Source organism: Staurois parvus, unplaced genomic scaffold, assembly GCF_062004578.1.
Source record: "Staurois parvus isolate SC_StPar_1 unplaced genomic scaffold, SC_StPar_1.0 ptg000151l, whole genome shotgun sequence".
NCBI classification, from domain to species: Eukaryota; Metazoa; Chordata; class Amphibia; order Anura; family Ranidae; genus Staurois; species Staurois parvus.
The window spans coordinates 13,583,447-13,601,059 of NW_028317947.1; the positions used below are offsets into that span (position 1 = coordinate 13,583,447).

The following is a 17,613-nucleotide window of genomic DNA, read 5'->3' on the forward strand; positions in this document are numbered from 1 at the left end:
AAGATGTTCATCCGTTTACATCTGCTAGTCCACGGAAATACATGGAGGTCTGTTTTTCATCCGTAAATGGACATATGAGACACGGACATACAGAACGTCGTGTGAAGGGGCCTCAGGAAGCAGCATATCGCCTCACACCTGTTTGTATACTGCCTTCTGAAAAGCGATTCACGGCGTCAACCCTGACTGGACGACTTTATCCATGTTAACTGACGTCGACACAGCGAGTCATAAGAGAAGATGAGAGAACACGTTTTATTGTTTGCATTGTACACACGCTGGCCTGTCTTACACCGGGTTATATATCGGTTCTCTGGATCTGCAGAGCATCACTTCACAGGGACACGGTAAGTAAAACATGCACATGCGCACTGTGAACCTAGAGCGGCGGAGACGCGCTCACTAGCTACGCCCACGTGCACACAGCCTTCTCGTCAGCTGGCCCCTCCCCCGTGCGGTGTATTATGGGAAGCAGATTTGAACAGTCGCGGGCAGTCTAAGGCGGCGATTATTCTTCTCTCCGGCCTTCCACTATGGCTTATATGGAGCCGGGACGCTGGAGTGCCGGTTACAGTAGTTTTTCGGCTGCTCGGGAGGAGACGGACAGTACCCGGCTACAGGAGAGGTGACATGTGCTGTTCTAGGGGGAGACCTAACACTCCGCTATATTCACTACACTGTGCCGCAGCCACCAATCACAGTTCAGCGTGCTGGAGACAGGCCGGTATACGATGGCTTCTGATTGGTTGCTATGGGTTACTGGGCTGAAAAAGATTCTCTGGCCATTCAGGAGGATGTGATAGGTTCTCTTCACTGCAGATATCCTTCCTGTGCTGCCCACTATCTGGAACTTCCGGGTATGGGGGATCATGTGACCTCCTTCTTAAAGGAGAACAATCGGCAAAACTTATTTTTCATTATAAAGTAAGGAGAGGGTATTACCCCCGTCATCTGTGTCCCCTGGGTGAGAAGTCCCTTTACTTCCTGTCCTATAACCAAAACAGGAAGTGAGGGGCAATCCCTGTAAAGTTGTCACCAGAAGTGTCCCCATTGGAAGATTTCCCTGCTAAGGCTAGTTTGGTTCTTTCACTTTCAGTATTAACAGTTAACAGGACAAATAGGGGGAATCTCCCTAACGGGGGTCACAGACAGTGTTTACAGCGGAGCTCCACTCAAAAGGGGAAGTTCTGTATAAAACCTTTGTCCTCCCCCGCTCCCCATTAAGGATTGGCACTTTTGGGGAGGGGGTGTGGGTACCCGAATTTGGCAGGTACTCCCACTTCCTCTGTGATCACCTAGACTTTTGGAAACTAAAGTTGTCCTCCCATCGGCCATTATGTGGCACGGCACATGTGTGTAAATCAGCCATGCTGCCAGGCCTCCTGCCTGGGATTAGCCAGACTCCCCTAAGTATGCAGATCAGCCCCTCCTCACTCCCGCCTGCTGGTTTCTAGAAACTTCTCCATGCTTCTAGAGCAGGGGGCGGTATCAGAGAACTGACCTGTAGAGCCCACCAGCCCTGACTTAAAGCGGAGCTCCACCTAAAAGGGGAAGTTCTGCTTTAAACTTTTGTCCCCCGCTCCCCATTAAGGATTGGCACTTTTGGGGAGCGGGGGGGGGGGGGGGGGGTACCCGAATTTGAGAATTTGACAGGTACTCCCTCCCTCTTCCTCTGCAATCACCTAGGCGATTGGAAGCAGAAGTTGTCCTCCCATTGGTCATTGTGTGGTACGGCACATGTGTGTAAATCAGCAATGCTGATCTAGCCACACTGCCAGGCCTCCTGCCTGGGATTGGCCAGACTCCCCTAAGCATGCAGATCAGCCCCTCCTCACTCCTGCCTCCTGGCTTCTAGAAACTTCTCCATGCTTCTAGAGCAGGGGGCGGTATCAGAGAACTGACCTGTAGAGCCCTCCAGCCCTGACTTAAAGCTTAGCTCCACCCAAAAGGGGAAGTTCTGCTTTAATGCCTCGTCCCCCGCTCCCCATTAAGGATTGGCACCTTTGAGGAGCGGGTACCTGAATTTGACTGGCGATCGGAAGTGGAAGTTGTCCTTTCTCCCTCCCTGTAGTCTTTTGGGACATGTGACAGGTCCCAGAAGACTGCGGGGGCCATTCACAAAGTGCAGCGCTTCTCGCGCATGCGCAGTGGGCACCCGGCTCTGAAGCCACAATCTGTCACAACCGGGTGCCCACACTGAAGATGCGGGTGCCGGGGAGAGAAGACGGCCGGTGAAACCAGCAGTGGTGAGGACACAGCTGGACCGAGGGACAGGTAAGTTCCTGTATTTTAAGAGTCAGCAGCTACAGTTATTGTAGCTGCTGACTTTTTTTTTTCCAGGTGGAACTCCGCTTCAAAACAGATTTTCACCGTAAACACCCCCCACCCCCTTCCCTTTTTTTTTTTTTTTTGGTAACTGGTCATGTGATTGACCAGTCCTTCCCACCCCTTGGGCACACAGACCTTATTACAAGGGATTCCGGGGAGGGGGACAGCTTGGTCACTGTGCCGGGTGTACGCAGTGAGCGTGCTCAGGGTATGAATGGAAACTGCCACTCTGCCCATCATGTTACTATTCATCACAGGAACATACTGCTCACGTGCATGGCTGTGTGACTGCCAACTGTCCGAATAATGAAAGCAAAACTTTAACACCCCGGTCACATCGGGTGCGACTTGCAAATCGTATGCCAAGTCACACCCAACAGTCCACTATTAGAGCGGTCATATCGGTGCGGTTCTGCGATCAGCAGATCCCTGGTGCAATGGTCTCCAGCCTCCTGCAGCTAAAAATAATAAATTTAACTTTTTTTTTTTCTACCTGCAAAAAAATGTGCATTTTTATTTTTGGTAAAAAGGTGAACTTATTTTAATAAAGAATTAGTCCTTGCTAGAAGAGTGGTCAGATAATAGTGTAGGTGGGCAAGCTGTCAACCATACTAGTTCAGCAACCAAGGTACGGGTTAGAATGGGACCAAATGCACCATTCACTAGGTTCCCTGGGGGAGTATTTAAATGATAATGATGCTACTTCTTTATACCTCTAAAGCACCTCTTCAAGTAACATACCTTTATTGTACAGGAACAGCCCTAGTAATCTATCATAGTTTATAATGTTTTTTATTTGGGCTTTAAATGGTTATATAACTTGTGTGATTTGTTTAGCTGTAACATTCTTTCTCCTTGTTTTATGTTTTGTTTTTGTTAAAGCTCCTATAATTTTTTTTTTTTTCCAGATATGTAAAAAAAGCCAAGGAGGAAGCAACAAATGGCAGTGAGAGGGAGGACGGGGGATTTCGGAGTTCCAGAGATGGTAGTTTCTTTCCAGTTCGGGAGAACCCAGAGATTGCTGAGAAATACGAGAGGTAACCACGGGCTACACATGTTCTCGTTTTCAGGCTGCCCCATTGCTGCAGGCATTGTTATAAGGGAGAAGACATTACACTTGCAGCTTTATTCAATACACTAACCCATAGCAAGTAATAAGAATCCATTCTGCTGAATTTAGGCTGTTACATTATGGATTCTAATTGGTTGCTGTGGGTTATCTGGATAAAAAGAATCTCCATCCATTCATGAAAAAGTGACAGGCTTTCTTTACCGAAGACACACTTGCTGCGCCTTCTCTGTGCTGTTCAAATTCATTCTGTCCCTAAACTATAACTTTCCAATCAAGCTGCCCCTGCAAAAAGGGCAATAAATATTTACGCCTTCTGCTTCCCTCTGATCACTTCTGTAATGAAGAATAAGTGCTGGCTGAAGGTCCTGCCGAATCCAACACTGGTGTGGGGACTTCCTGGTCCCCCGCTGCAAGCTGTGGTTCCTCTCATCAGCCCTATATGTCACTACAGGACATGGTGACACAAAAGCTGACTGGCTGAACCGCTGAGCACAATGTGGGACCTAGAAAGGTCTAATGCTGCAGAATCTTTATCCAGCGCAGGAGAGGTGAGTGTTCCATTCTTTGCAGGGGCAGCTTTTATAGGAATTTTGGTAACAGTTGAATAACAAGTCAGAGTAGAACGTATTGTGGTGGCAGACAAGGGTAGTGGACCATTAAATATGATCTAGTCAGTATCTAATTTCTGTCCTGCACCCTATTGGCTATGTTGGTAAACATTTGGAAAGGATTTCTCCTATTCTAAATTCCAAAAGGGATGCCCCGGTTTCTCTCACAATCCGGGGTGTGGTGTGGTCTACATGGCAATGTGGTAAACAGCAAAATGTTATATAGTGAGGGGAAATATGGACAGTAGTCATTGTTTATGCACAAATCCTCGAAGACCATCTTTTCCCATGTTAGTGAGCCAAGGATACTGGCGTGTATGGAAATGTCTAAGTTGGAGATAGTTGAGTCACCATCCCACATGGGCAGTCTTTGGAGCACAGGCTGAGGCAGACATCATGATGTCATCTGTCCACCTAAGTCAAACTGAGGAAGCTTTGTATTATTTCATTGTATACAATAGAGATGCACCGAAATTCCAGTGGTTGAAACGTTTTGGCCGAAAACACCCCTTTCGGCTGTCGGACGAAATGGAAAAAAAAAACACCGATACAGGTGCTGAAAAAACCGCGCCCCCTTGCCCCCGCTTTGTAGATCAGTCTTAACTGAGAAACCATCGAACCCGGTGCTGGGCATAGAGATGAGTGAAGGAAAGATGGCCGCCACACATCTCTATGCCATTGGTGGACGGTTCCGGCCATTTTTTTTTTTTTTAGCACTACATCAATACTTTTTTTGATCTAATGCTTTACATTGCATAGGAGAGATGTGGGGTCTTATTGACCCCATATCTCCATAAAGAGGACCTGTCGCTAATTATTCCTCTCATAAGGGATGCATGCATTTCTTGTGATAAGAATAAAAGTTATTACAATTTTTTTTTTTTTTAAAAGGAACAGTGCAAAAAAAAAAAAAAATACTAAAAAAAAAAATATTATTTAATGCTTTTTTTTTAAGTGCCCCCCCGTGCGCACGTAGTGGTGAATGCATACTCAGGCCATTTCCACATATGTAAATGGTGTTCAGACCACACACGTGAGGTATCGCCATGAACGTGGGAGGCAAGAGCAATAATTCTCACACTAGACCTCCTCTGTAACTTCACACTGCTAATCTGTAGAAAGTTTTAAAGCATCACCCATGGAGATTTTTAAGTACCGCAGTTTCATGCCATTCCAGAAGTGTGCGCAATTTTAAAGCGTGACATGTTGGGTATCCAGTTACTCGCCGTAACATCCTCTTACATATTTTACAAAACAATTGGGGTATATGTTGTGTTTTTTTAAAAAATTTTTTTTTTTAAATATTCATTTTTAAAAACTGCTCCTTTTGGCCAAGTGTATTTTGAATTTTCATTTTTGGCACCAGAATTTACATTTTGGTGCACCACTAGTATACACATCTTCCCTTGAATGGCTGGGTAGCGCTCACCCTGTGCTGTATAATGTATGTAGCTGAGGTTACATACAGTGTGGCCAGTGTACCTGTTAGTTCATTTGGACCAAACAAACAATTTACTTCACTAACAGGTGCTCTTGTGGAGTACGCTGCATTAACTGTATGTAGCCTTTCCTTAGCCTGGGAAGTTGCATGCCCAGATCTGCTGGTGCCATTGTGATCTAGTGCTGTTTGAGCAATGTGCAGGGTGTGTTTGGCTGTCACCCATGTGTGCTACTGAACAGATGTAGTTGGGAGGATGTGGGAGACCCTCTCAGATCTGGCCTTATTCTTCAAATACCAGATGAGCTACTTGCTTTCTGGGCGTTTCATCTATCTGGAGCACAGGCTACAGCACATCTGCAGGACCTCAGGCCTCCAGGTGGTGTGGCATTAGGAATTCCTTCCTTCCAGATAAATTTAGCCCAGTTACTGGTGACACACTGTGTTTGATCCTGCAGCTTCTTGGGTGATGTAAATCTTGTGTGAAGCTACAGTACTAGGGACATGCAGTTCTGGCCTAGGATGGAATGGCAGCGGGGGCAGGGTCAGACAAAAAAATAACATATTTATTTGGAACTGGTTAAACTGAACCTACTCTTTTGATCCAACTTTAAACCTCATACTATACTTAAGTATCATAGCTTTAGTGTGCAGGAGCAGACCTAATAATCTGGATCATATTTATAAACTTCTGTTTTTGACCACCTCCCATCCGGCCGTTGTATATAAATGGCTGGACGGTGGCAGTGCAGGGTCGGGTGGCCGCTTATAAACGGCCTCCCCACACCCTGCTTGTGCGCGCTCCCTGGGAACACCGATCGTCGGACGGGATCTCTGTACGAGGTCCCGATCATGTGATCACTGATTGACCAATCAGTGATCACATACAGAGTAGTAAGCAAGATGTCACTTGTGACATTTATTTATTTCAGGTACTCCTATAGCGCCGTCAATATACGCAGCGCTTTACATATATATTGTACAGTCACATCAGTCCCTAACCCTCAAGGGGCGTACAATCTAAAGTCCCTAACTTATGTTCATACATACATATACTAGGGACAATTTAGACAGAATCCAATTCACCTTCCAGCATGTTTTTTGGAGTGTGGGAGGAAACCCACGCAGGCACAGGGAGAACATGAAAAACTCCAAGCAGGTGGTGACGTGGCTGGGATACGAACCGACGACCCTAGTACTGCCAGGCGGAAGTGCTAACCATTTAGCTACTGTGCTGCCCAGTGACATCATTGCTTACTACGTGTGAAAGCTGTGAATGATCACAGGTCACATGGTACAAGGCAATTCACAACAGCCTTATACCATGTGACAAGCTGTGACCAATCACAGCTCACTCAGTAGTTCTCAATGGCTGCAAGAATGCAGCTAAAGAGAAGGAGAAATGATTGCTTGTACATCCTTTATGGGTGTAAAAGCAATCAGTGTAAAAAAAAAAAAAAAAAATCTTCATCACCCCCCACAAGTATTACAGTGTCGCCATGGTGACACTGTACTGCTAGGGTGACAGTATGAAAAAAAAAAATGTTTAAAAATTATAATTTTTGGTTATAAACTAATTTGAGTTTTTTTTTTTTTTTCACTAGAAATATAACGGAATACATTTTGGCCAAGATTTATGATAAAATAGTACTTATTTGCAAAATTTTATAAGAAAAACACTTTTTTTTTTTTTTTTCAAAATTTTTGGACTTCTTAATTTACATAGCAAAAAAAATTAAAATCCCAGTGGTGAATAAATACCACTAAAATAAAGTTTTATCTGTCTCAAAAAAATGCTAAAAAATTCATATGGGTACAGTGTTGCATGACCGCCCAATTGTCCTTCAAAGTGTGACAGCGCTGAAAGCTGAAAATTGGCCTGGACAGGAAAGGGGGTAAAAGTGTCCGGACTGGAAGTGGTTAATGTGTTATGGCTGTAACTGGATATGTAACTCGTGGAATTTGTTTAGTGTTGATATTTACTGATTTATCTTTTTTATATTGTTTTTGTAAAGGAGGTTTTTTGGCATTACTCTCATCCTTGTATGTGTTTTGTGGTTTTGTTTTTTCCCTATCTCCAGATACGTAAGAAAGGCGAAAGAGGAAGCAAAGAATGGTAACTTATTGAAGTCAATAGAATATTTCCGAAAGGCAGACAACTTACATCCCAGTGAAAAATTGAAAGGTCGAATAGCAAAGCTTGAAGAGGCTCAACAGCTGCAACTCCAAAGTGAGAAAGATGATGTGTTTGTAGATGTGCTGGGCAGTGGTTTTATGCTGTTTAAAGAACTATACAATAAACTCTTTGAACACCAGAAAGAAGGGGTAGCATTTTTATACGGTCTGTACAAAGATAAAAGAAAAGGAGGCATTTTGGCAGACGACATGGGCCTTGGAAAGACCATCCAGGTTATTGCTTTCCTCTCCGGGATGTTTGATGCCAGATTGGCCAGTTCCATACTTTTGATAATGCCAACAACCTTAATAAGCAACTGGGTAAAAGAGTTTGAAAAGTGGACCCCAGGCATGAGGGTAAATGAATTTCATGGTGTGAGTAAAAAGGAACGGAGCAGAAACCTTGAAAAGATTCAGAAAAAGGGTGGTGTTCTGATTACCACGTACCAAATGCTAATAAATAACTGGCAACAACTGTCTACCTACAATGGAAAAGAGTTTGTCTGGGATTACATTATTTTAGACGAGGCTCACAAAATTAAGACCTCTTCAACAAAGACTGCAAAGTCTTGTGCTGCATTGCCTGCCAAAAATCGTGTTCTCCTGACTGGTACACCAATCCAAAACCATTTGAGAGAAATGTGGGCTTTGTACGACTTTGCTTGTCAAGGGACATTGCTTGGAACGGCAAAGACTTTCAAAATGGAGTATGAAAATCCAATAACTAGGGCTAGGGAGAGAGATGCTACTGCAGGTGAAAAAGCGCTTGGACTAAAAATTTCTGAAAACCTCATGAACATTATCCAGCCGTACTTCCTGAGAAGAACAAAAAGTGATGTCCAGAACAAAAAAGCTTCAAACCAGCACTCAGTCTCTCAGTCAGATATTAAAGCTCCTGAGATGCCTTCTCTCACCCGAAAGAATGACTTCATCATATGGGTGTATCTATCGCCAATTCAGGAAGACGTGTATAGAAAGTTTATATCTTTGGACCAAATTAAGGAGTTGCTGATGACTACGAGATCACCTCTGGCGGAGCTGAATATTCTAAAAAAATTGTGTGACCACCCCAGACTTTTGTCGGCAAGAGCGTGTATTCAGCTTGGACTGGAAGGAGATATGTCAGAAGACGAGCCTGAGGCAGTTACTAAGTTTGATCATCTTTCTGATGAGGCTTTAATTGAAGAGTCTGGAAAACTTCTTCTTCTAATTGCGCTCCTTCATAAACTCCGAGAGGAAGGCCACAGGACGCTTGTTTTTTCCCAGTCAAGAAAAATGCTTGACATGGTCGATCGTATTTTGACAAACAAAGGATTTAAGATTATGCGCATTGATGGTACGGTTTCCCTTTTAGACCGGGAGAAGAGAATAAGTTTGTTTCAAAGCAACAGAAACTACTCTGTACTATTGTTGACCACCCAGGTTGGCGGTGTTGGATTAACTTTGACCGCAGCAGACCGTGTTGTGATTTTTGACCCAAGCTGGAATCCAGCTACTGACGCTCAAGCTGTCGATCGAGCGTATCGAATAGGACAGCAAGCCAACGTGGTCATTTACAGGCTCATAACATGTGGGACGGTGGAAGAGAAAATATACCGACGGCAAATCTTTAAAGATTCTTTAATCAGGCAAACGACCGGTGACAAAAAGAATCCTTTCCGCTATTTTTCAAAGCAAGATTTAAAGGAGCTGTTTACTTTAGAAGATACTCGTACGTCTACAACGCAGATCCAGCTGCAGAATATGCACTCCTCTCAAAGGAAAACGGACACCAATCTGGATGAACACATTGCTTACTTGCATACGTTGGCCATTTTCGGCATTTCTGACCATGACCTCATCTACGCACATGAGACGTCCGGCCAAGACGATGAATGTGAAAATGAGCGCGAAGCACATTACATTAATGAGCGGGTGCAGAAAGCTCGGGAACTTGTACTAATGGAATCTCAGATGAATGAGCAACTAATGGAGCAGATAAGAAAGGGAACCGAAGGAGCTTGGCTGCGGCAGATGGCTCCCCCAGAAAAACCCAAACCAAGGAGTCTACCCAGTTCAAAACCGGTCATTTCTCCTCCTGTCATTGTGGATCTAGAAGAACAAGAAATTGCTGATATCAGCTGTCACATGGACAGTATGGTAATTGAAGATTCTAGTGGAGATGCAGAAAATCGTCCCCCTGCTCCATTTACAAGGGAATTGCCAGGTCAAGTAAATGATCAAGTGAGCAATCTAGTAAATGATGACTACAGTGAAGAAAACTTGCCAGCCCTTTCTTTAAAAAAGGAAGGGACAAATGGTGCAGACTGTCAAATGACCAGCGTCATTGTTTTAGATTCAGATGAAGAAGAAAATCTGCCTCCAGCTCCATTTAAATGTGAACCTCCAAGTGATATAAGCATTCAAAACAATGTAATAACTGATGATTATAGAGAAGAAAAGGACAAAAATACCTCTTTTTTACATCAAAGTGATCTGCCTTCACAGGTAAGTGTTTTTTTTTTTGTTTGTTTGTTTTGGTTTGTTTTTATGTGGTTTTTGTTTTTGTTTATTTGGTTTTTGTTGTGTTTTTTTGTTTTTTTTTTGGGGGGGTTTTATGTGGTTTTTGTTTGTGGTTTTTTTGTGTTTTTGTTTTTTATTCTAGAAATACCATGCACTTTTTTTGTGTATAAAAGCAGAGGGAAAAGTCCATATGTTTTCTAAAGAGTCAATATAAACAAATAGTGGATTTAAGCAGCCCGTAGATTGGTCGATTTTTCGTTCCTTCCACCGTGGTTGGAAGGAGGAAAAATCACTGAATTCCTCCATCAATACAGTCAATGTTGATGGGGGGGGGAATGCCTCCCGGTACGCTATTGTGGTTTGCCAGCAAGGGTGCGAAGGGCACCTTCCCAGGTGACAGAACACAGTGAATACTGTTAGCAGCAATAGCTGCTGACAGTAATCGATTGTCAAAAAGTATGACAGGGTGGTTGTACCAAAGACTGCCCATACATAGATTGAATCTTGGCAAGTCCCTGTTGAACTGGCTGAATTTTGATCCATGTATGGACAGTTTTTCTCCTGTCTGCTCCTGTCTTTGACATTTCAAAAGGGAGATAGTTTTAGTATATAATTTATACAGGATATGGAAAAGATTAAAAAAAAAAAAACCTCTTTAGTTTCAAATTATAAAAAGTGTGAGCAGGTTCCTGTATGGCTCTGACTGTATCCCACATTCTATATTTAAATGTACCCGTACTCCGTTCCTGCTGAAAGTGTTATTGAACCCACAACAGTAAAATCAGTCTATATGCAGTAAAGCATGCTGGGTTTTTTTTTGGTTTTTTTTTTACTCACTTTGAAACCTAAGAGTTTAATCCTCCACATTGTGTAAAAAAGCCATTTAATCCTGTCTTCTCTGATTCTCTGATCCTTCTTCTTTTACTGACCCCAATCTATCTGCCATAGTACAGAACAGCAGTGGCAAGTATGCACATGCTCTGTTTGGTGTGTATTGCTAGAGTTTTCTCCCCTTTTTTTTTTGGGAGGGTGCATGTGATTATCTCTGTCCAGTCAGAGGGTCAGGAGTTATGCAGCTTTATAGGACATTCGGAGGAAATTGAAAACACTTCCTACAAGATTAACCAGTACTCGGCCAGGCACTGACTGCTATAAACAAAAGAAATGTGTAAAAATTACACAGCACATTCAGGGCTCCTCTGTACTGTGTAACAACCATTAGTCCATGGATAAACACACTAAGTGGTTTATTTACTAAAGCTGGAGAGTGCAAACTTAGGTGCACTTCTGCACAGAAACCAATCAGCTTCCAGGTTTTACTGCCAAAGCTTAATTGAACAAGCTGAGTTTAGAAGCTGATTGGCTGCCATGCACAGCTACACTAGATTCTGAGTGAACCAGTTTTAGTAAATCTACCTCTAAGTGTCTGTCGTAAAGCAGAAATTACTGCAATAGCAGATGAATGGTAGAGGAGTGGATGAAGGGATGGATGGATTATGGATGGAATGTGGTTCACCTCTGCTGGTCCCGTGAGATATGGGCAGGATCACCTCATAAAGCAGGAAATGGCAACAAGCAGGGCTCTGAGGTTAATACCAAACGAAAAGAACACCTTTATTAAATCAGCACACATTCATATCAGAATTCACCAATCTGCCAGTGGATAAGCACACAGGGAGCTGTGAAGCCGGAGCAAGGGAGTTGCCGCAGGAGACTTAATCTGTCAAAGGAGCTGTCAGATGTCCAGGATGCTGTAGCCAATCAGAAAGCGTTTGGGAGGTCAAACCACTCCTCCTTCATCAGCCTTCTGATTGGCCACAGCATCCTGGACATCTAACATCTCCTTTGACAGATTGGGGTTTATTTACTAAAGCTGGAGAGTGCAAAATCAGACTCCCTTCTGCATAGAAACCAATCAGCTTCCAGGTTTCATTGCCAAAGCTTCATTGAACAAGCTGAGGTTAGAAGCTGATTGGTTTCTATGCAGAAGGGAGTCTGATTTTGGACTCTCCAGCTTTAGTAAATAAACCCCATTGAGTCTAGTGATTTTGTGTGCAATGAGGACATTTTCAATAGAAAAATCGCATGGCTAACTGAACAGAATTTAACAGTTTGACATATTAATTTGAATGCCACATAGAAAGTAATAGCAACAAATGAAATAAAAAGTCTCTAAAATAAAATCTAAATATCAAAGAAATTAAGAAAAAAAAAAATTAAATTCCAAAATAACTATGGGAGTCGTCCCATAGTTATTTTGGAATTTGAAGAAAAAAATTTTTTTGCAATTTATTTGATATTTATATTTTAATTAAGAGACTTTTTATTTCTGCCGGACATTATTGGACTTTTTAATTTACCCATAGCGCCGCACCTTTTTGTTTTAACTAAACAGAATTAGAAATCATTGAAAGTAAATGTGTGCACGTATTTATTTCAGTAGTGTATTTAGCGGTTTGCCTAGAATTTTGTCTTAAAGTGATACTAAACCCACAACAGTATAAGCAGACTGTATATGCAGTAAAGCGTGCTAGTTGGGCTCCATGTACACGGGACGTTTGGAAAACACTTCTGAACGATGGAAACGAACTGATGGAAAACGTAGGTTAAAAAACATCTGTTTAGCTGCGTTTGCATACCGCGTTTATGCGCGTTTGCATTTAGAAGCGTTTTTTAAAGATAACCTCAGGAGACCTCCCAGAAATGCCCAGAATGCAGGAAAAACAGTAAAAAATTAACTATTTCAGACATTTTGAGAGAAAGAGAGCAGAAGCAGAGAGAGCAGTGTGTGCTGAGATGATCTGTCTTTTCTGGTTGTGTTCACTACTATGGATCCCATCATGAGCATAATGCGGCGTGTTCTACTATTTTTTTTTTTTTCCTTCATGCAAAACCTGGAACTGACTGCGATGGTGTACTGGGTCTATTTGAACACATAGAAAACACTTTGCATGCATTTCTGATGATGAAAAAAGGCTCTGGACAGCATCTGCATATGGAACAGTTAAAAAATGCTTCTAAACGCAAACGCTTATAAACGTGGTTAGCCGCGTTTACAAGCATTTGGTGTTTGAAACGCTGATAAAATCTACTCCTGAACGCAAGTTTGGAACGTTCAAAAAAACAACTGTAAACTCAACTGCCTGTAAACGACAGTGTACATGGACACATAGGGAAACATTTGGGAGAGTTCAGGGGCTGCTAAAAAAAAAAAAACACAGAAAAGCTCCTAAACGTGAGTTATCAGCTGCAGTGTACATGAACCCTTATACTCACTGTGGAACCTGAGGGGTTAATCCTCCACATTGTGTAAAAAGGCTGTTTTGATTCTGTCTTCTAATTCTCCCCCTTCTACTGTCCCCAATTCATCTGCTGGTAGAACAGAACTCTAGGAGTCACTCTGCACATGCTCAGTTTAATGTATATGGCTAGAGAGTTTTTCTTTTCTTTGGTCCTGTGCTGATCACATGCACTCTCCCAGTCAGCACTGTCCAGACAGGGGGTCAGGTTATGCAATCTTATAGGACAACCTGAAGAGAATTTAAACTCCTCCTACAAGCTTTAGGCAGTGCTCAGATGGACACTGATAGAAGTCACAAGACTATGTACTGCTGATGAGAAAAGGTTTTTAGCAGTATATATTTACTAAAAGCAGACCAGATATAGTGAATGCGGGGTCCGGGGAGACCAGATATAGCGAATGCGGGGTCCGGGGAGACCAGATATAGCGAATGCGGGGTCCGGGGAGACCAGATCTAGCGAATGCGGGGTCCGGCGAGACCAGATCTAGCGAATGCGGGGTCCGGCAAGACCAGATCTAGCGAATGCGGGGTCCGGCGAGACCAGATCTAGCGAATGCGGGGTCCGGCGAGACCAGATCTAGCGAATGCGGGGTCCGGCGAGACCAGATCTAGCGAATGCGGGGTCCGGCGAGACCAGATCTAGCGAATGCGGGGTCCGGCGAGACCAGATCTAGCGAATGCGGGGTCCGGCGAGACCAGATCTAGCAAATGCGGGGTCCGGCGAGACCAGATCTAGCGAATGCGGGGTCCGGCGAGACCAGATCTAGCGAATGCGGGGTCCGGCAAGACCAGATCTAGCGAATGCGGGGTCCGGCGAGACCAGATACAATGAATGCAGGATCCTGGGTTTTGTAACACTTTATGCATACAGCATAGATTTGATACTCCACCTCCAAAAAGCTGTTGCAGAAGTCAGTGTGAACTCATTACCACACAGCTTCTTTATATAGCATGCTGTTTTGTGATTTTTCTCGATTGCACAGAAAGTAACAGCTGGCATAGCTTTCATATTACTCTTTTATTTTTCTCACAGGAGGCCGATAATGCTGTGCTAGATGGACACAATTTTACAGAGGATCTGGCTTCAAAACTTGCTGTAGAGGAAACATCGGCTCTGTTGATGTCTCCAGTCACTAACCCTTTAAACAGCTTTACCAAAATTGTGAAATTGGAGCGGTCTGATCTGGAACGTGGAAACTTAAGTGTGAAAGAGAAACTCTGTTTACAGTTTACACCAAAATGTGATTTCAATCTTGCACTTGAAGATTCAGATCAAGATGGATTTGATGATGGCATGGGTGAAATGGAAAGTGTTATGGAGACCTCTGTGGCTCAAGAGAACGGCCCAATGCTGGTATTAGATGATTCACTAGAGAATATGAGTCAGGAATGCAACAACTTGGGTCATTCTTTAGATGACGAAATGGAAAAAAGTGAAGTTAAAGCCGTAAAAGAAGAAATGGTGAATTCACTGCCCAACCTTGGAGACAGTCCTGAAACAGGTCAGAATTTTAAACCTAACACAAATCGCACAAACTCGCATCAAAAGGATGTTCAGCTAAATGGCATGGATACTGAAGAAGAGGAGGAGATGTTTCATACTGGTCCCAGAAAAGCTGCAAGAAGAATTCTCTCTGGAAGTGAGGATGAAACTTCTGTGTTCCTTGCTGATGAAAATGAGAGGGTGTATTCACCTTTCAGTAGTCCTTCAGCCAAAGGGCTAAGTGCTTCAACACCTAAGTTAGACAGATCTGTTTGTGGCAAACTTATCTCTCCTTGCAGAAACCCTATGAGACGCATATCTATTGCTTCCAGGAGATCTATTATTGAGGTGGCTGTAGAGGAAGCAACGGATGTAGAAGAAAGCATTGTTGATGCTAATAAGGAAAGCAGTGGGGAGGAGGAGGATGAACTTGTTGAGGACGAAGCTGAAGAAGCCAAAGAGGAGCATGAATATTCAGAGGAAGAACCTGCAGGAAAGACCCTACCCGAAGAGGAGAGTGTATTGACATCAGGTGAAGAATATGAATCAGACAGCTTTGTTGTTAGAACCTCTTTGGATGAAGAAGGATCTACAGAGGAGTCTACTGGATCTACAGAGGAGTCTACTGGATCTACAGAGGAGTCTACTGGATCTACAGAGGAGTCTACTGGTGAGGTGGAACTTCTTACTGATGAACAAGTTGACTGCCTTGCTCAAGATACTGAAGTGATTCAAGCAAAGATCCCATGCGTTGAAGACAGTTTTGACACCCTGGTACAACGTGGCAAAGTACTTAAAGATGGTGGAAAATTGAAGGAAGCGCTAGAATGTTTTTTGAAGGCACTTGACATTAAATCGGGTGACCCTGAAGTTATGATGATTACTTTGAATCTGTACAGGCAACTGACTTAAAACTATTTAACAATAGGAGACAGCCAGATTTTCTCTGATGGACAAAACGTGCTCACTCTTAAATTGCAGGACCCAAATTGAGCTAAACACTATGCTACAGTTCCAGAGGCCAAGTGCAATGGACAATACAATTACTTAGATCTTTTGCAGCTTGTATTACTATCCAGATAAGATTTGGTAACTGTTACCAAGCGCACCAGATCTTGCTATAAAAAAACAAAAAAAAAAACTTGCCCTAAAACTGCTGGACCATAATGAGGCTAAAACTATTCTTACAAATCCAGAAACCAAGTTCAATGGTAAATAAATTGGCTTCCATCTATGCAGCTTGTATCCATATGGAAACTTGATGACAGGGTAACCAAGTGCACTAGAAACCATTGAAATCGAAACACTTATCACAAGCTGGTCTAATTTTTCCTCCTGGATCCACAGCTTGTAATGATCCATCCAGCACTGGCTACTAATAAAGTAAGAGCAGAGTCCAGGAGACCTTAAATTCAAGCACACATTAGGTCTGTGAGGGTGCGGATTTCCTGCATCATAGAATAGTCCTTTTCATTAGTGCTGCTGATGTGACTTATAAGTCTGCCCCCTGCTATATAGTCAGTAACAGAGCTTGCTTTGTGATTTAGGACTGCTACATGATGCAAGCGGTTGGCCCACTCAACACCTTCTGTGGGGTTGCATTGGTGCTTGGTATCTCATGGACTCTGCTCTTCTTAGTGGCAAGGGCTAGCTGGGCTGGTGGATCCAGATGGAGCTTTCACTTGCATTGTGTAAACCGGAAAGCGCTGATCAACAGAGAATGCAATGGTTTTACGTTGTTTAATACATTTTATTGCCATCTGGTGCTCTGTTGCTTGCAAGTATCTTTCCAGTTTTTGTAAAGTCTGATTTGTGAGCCTTGCTTTCATTCCACCGCTTAAAGTAGAAGGAAAGACTAAAATATTACCCTACTTTAATATGTTGCATCCTCGTTGCCCTGCATACATTTTAGTATAAATCATATGTAAATGTTTTTTTTCTGTGCAGTCACATGACTTCAGAGCTCCAGCTTCTCTGTGTTTAATTTGTGGCTGGTTGATGTGAACTCTCTTCCCTCTCTAAAAAAACAAAAAAAAAACAAAACCTTTAGAGCAGTGGATGATGCTGTTGCTCTAGGCGAGCTCAGCTATGCTTGCTACACAGAGACTCTCAGCCCTGCGTGCTACACAGAGGAGCTGAAGCTTTGAGGTTTGATAAGAGAAAAACCTGAAGGAAAGAAAAAGGTAATTTCTATGTACAGTAAACACTCAAATAATTTGTGTGTGAGGAGAGTGCCTTGCTTTATACAATGTATGTGCAATTGTTTTAAATTTAACAAATAATTTTATAGCATGATCTGGTGTGCTGTTTGTTATGTAAATGTTTGTACTAGTTCTATTCCAATTTTCATAAATAAATTGAAAATAAAAGTTGCATAAAGCCTGATTTGCGAGGTTTGATATAATTTCACAACGTAAGTAATAAACTTCGTAGTACGGTGAACACTTGTATAATTTTATCTATGGGTTTCTGTTCATCTGTCTGCATCACATGCGGTTTCCCGCATCATTCCTGTGTGAACCCAGGCTGAAATCACTATGACAAATGGTGTGGAAAACTGCATGTGATGTGGACAGGAATCTTGCCACGTTCCTTACTAAAGAACACCATTTATGAGTGGTGCACCAAAATGAAAATTCTGGTGCCGAAACCAAAAATTAAAAATGCACTTGGCCAAAAACAGAAACCAAAACGCGCAGTTTGTA

General features: G+C 42.8%; 1 protein-coding gene across 1 annotated transcript; it reads left to right on the top strand.

Moving 5' to 3' along the window:
- Positions 1-459: 459 nt before the first annotated feature.
- On the top strand, positions 460-17,293 carry ERCC6L (ERCC excision repair 6 like DNA helicase). The gene is made up of 4 exons (XM_089674473.1): positions 460-625; positions 3,237-3,365; positions 7,528-10,108; positions 14,459-17,293. Exons 1-4 carry the CDS (start codon positions 534-536, stop codon positions 15,818-15,820), a joined length of 4,164 nt encoding a protein of 1,387 aa, XP_089530599.1. The 5' UTR covers positions 460-533; the 3' UTR covers positions 15,821-17,293.
- Positions 17,294-17,613: the final 320 nt, after the last annotated feature.

What these genes read in the sequence shown, in the direction of transcription:
- ERCC6L (XM_089674473.1), top strand. Translation starts at nt 534, where the DNA reads ATGGCTTATATGGAGCCGGGACGCTGGAGTGCCGGTTACAGTAGTTTT. An exon ending in AGTACCCGGCTACAGGAGAG is followed by an intron (nt 626 to 3,236) that starts GTGACATGTGCT and finishes TTTTTTTTCCAG; the next exon opens with ATATGTAAAAAAAGCCAAGG. An exon ending in AAAGTGATCTGCCTTCACAG is followed by an intron (nt 10,109 to 14,458) that starts GTAAGTGTTTTT and finishes TTTTTCTCACAG; the next exon opens with GAGGCCGATAATGCTGTGCT.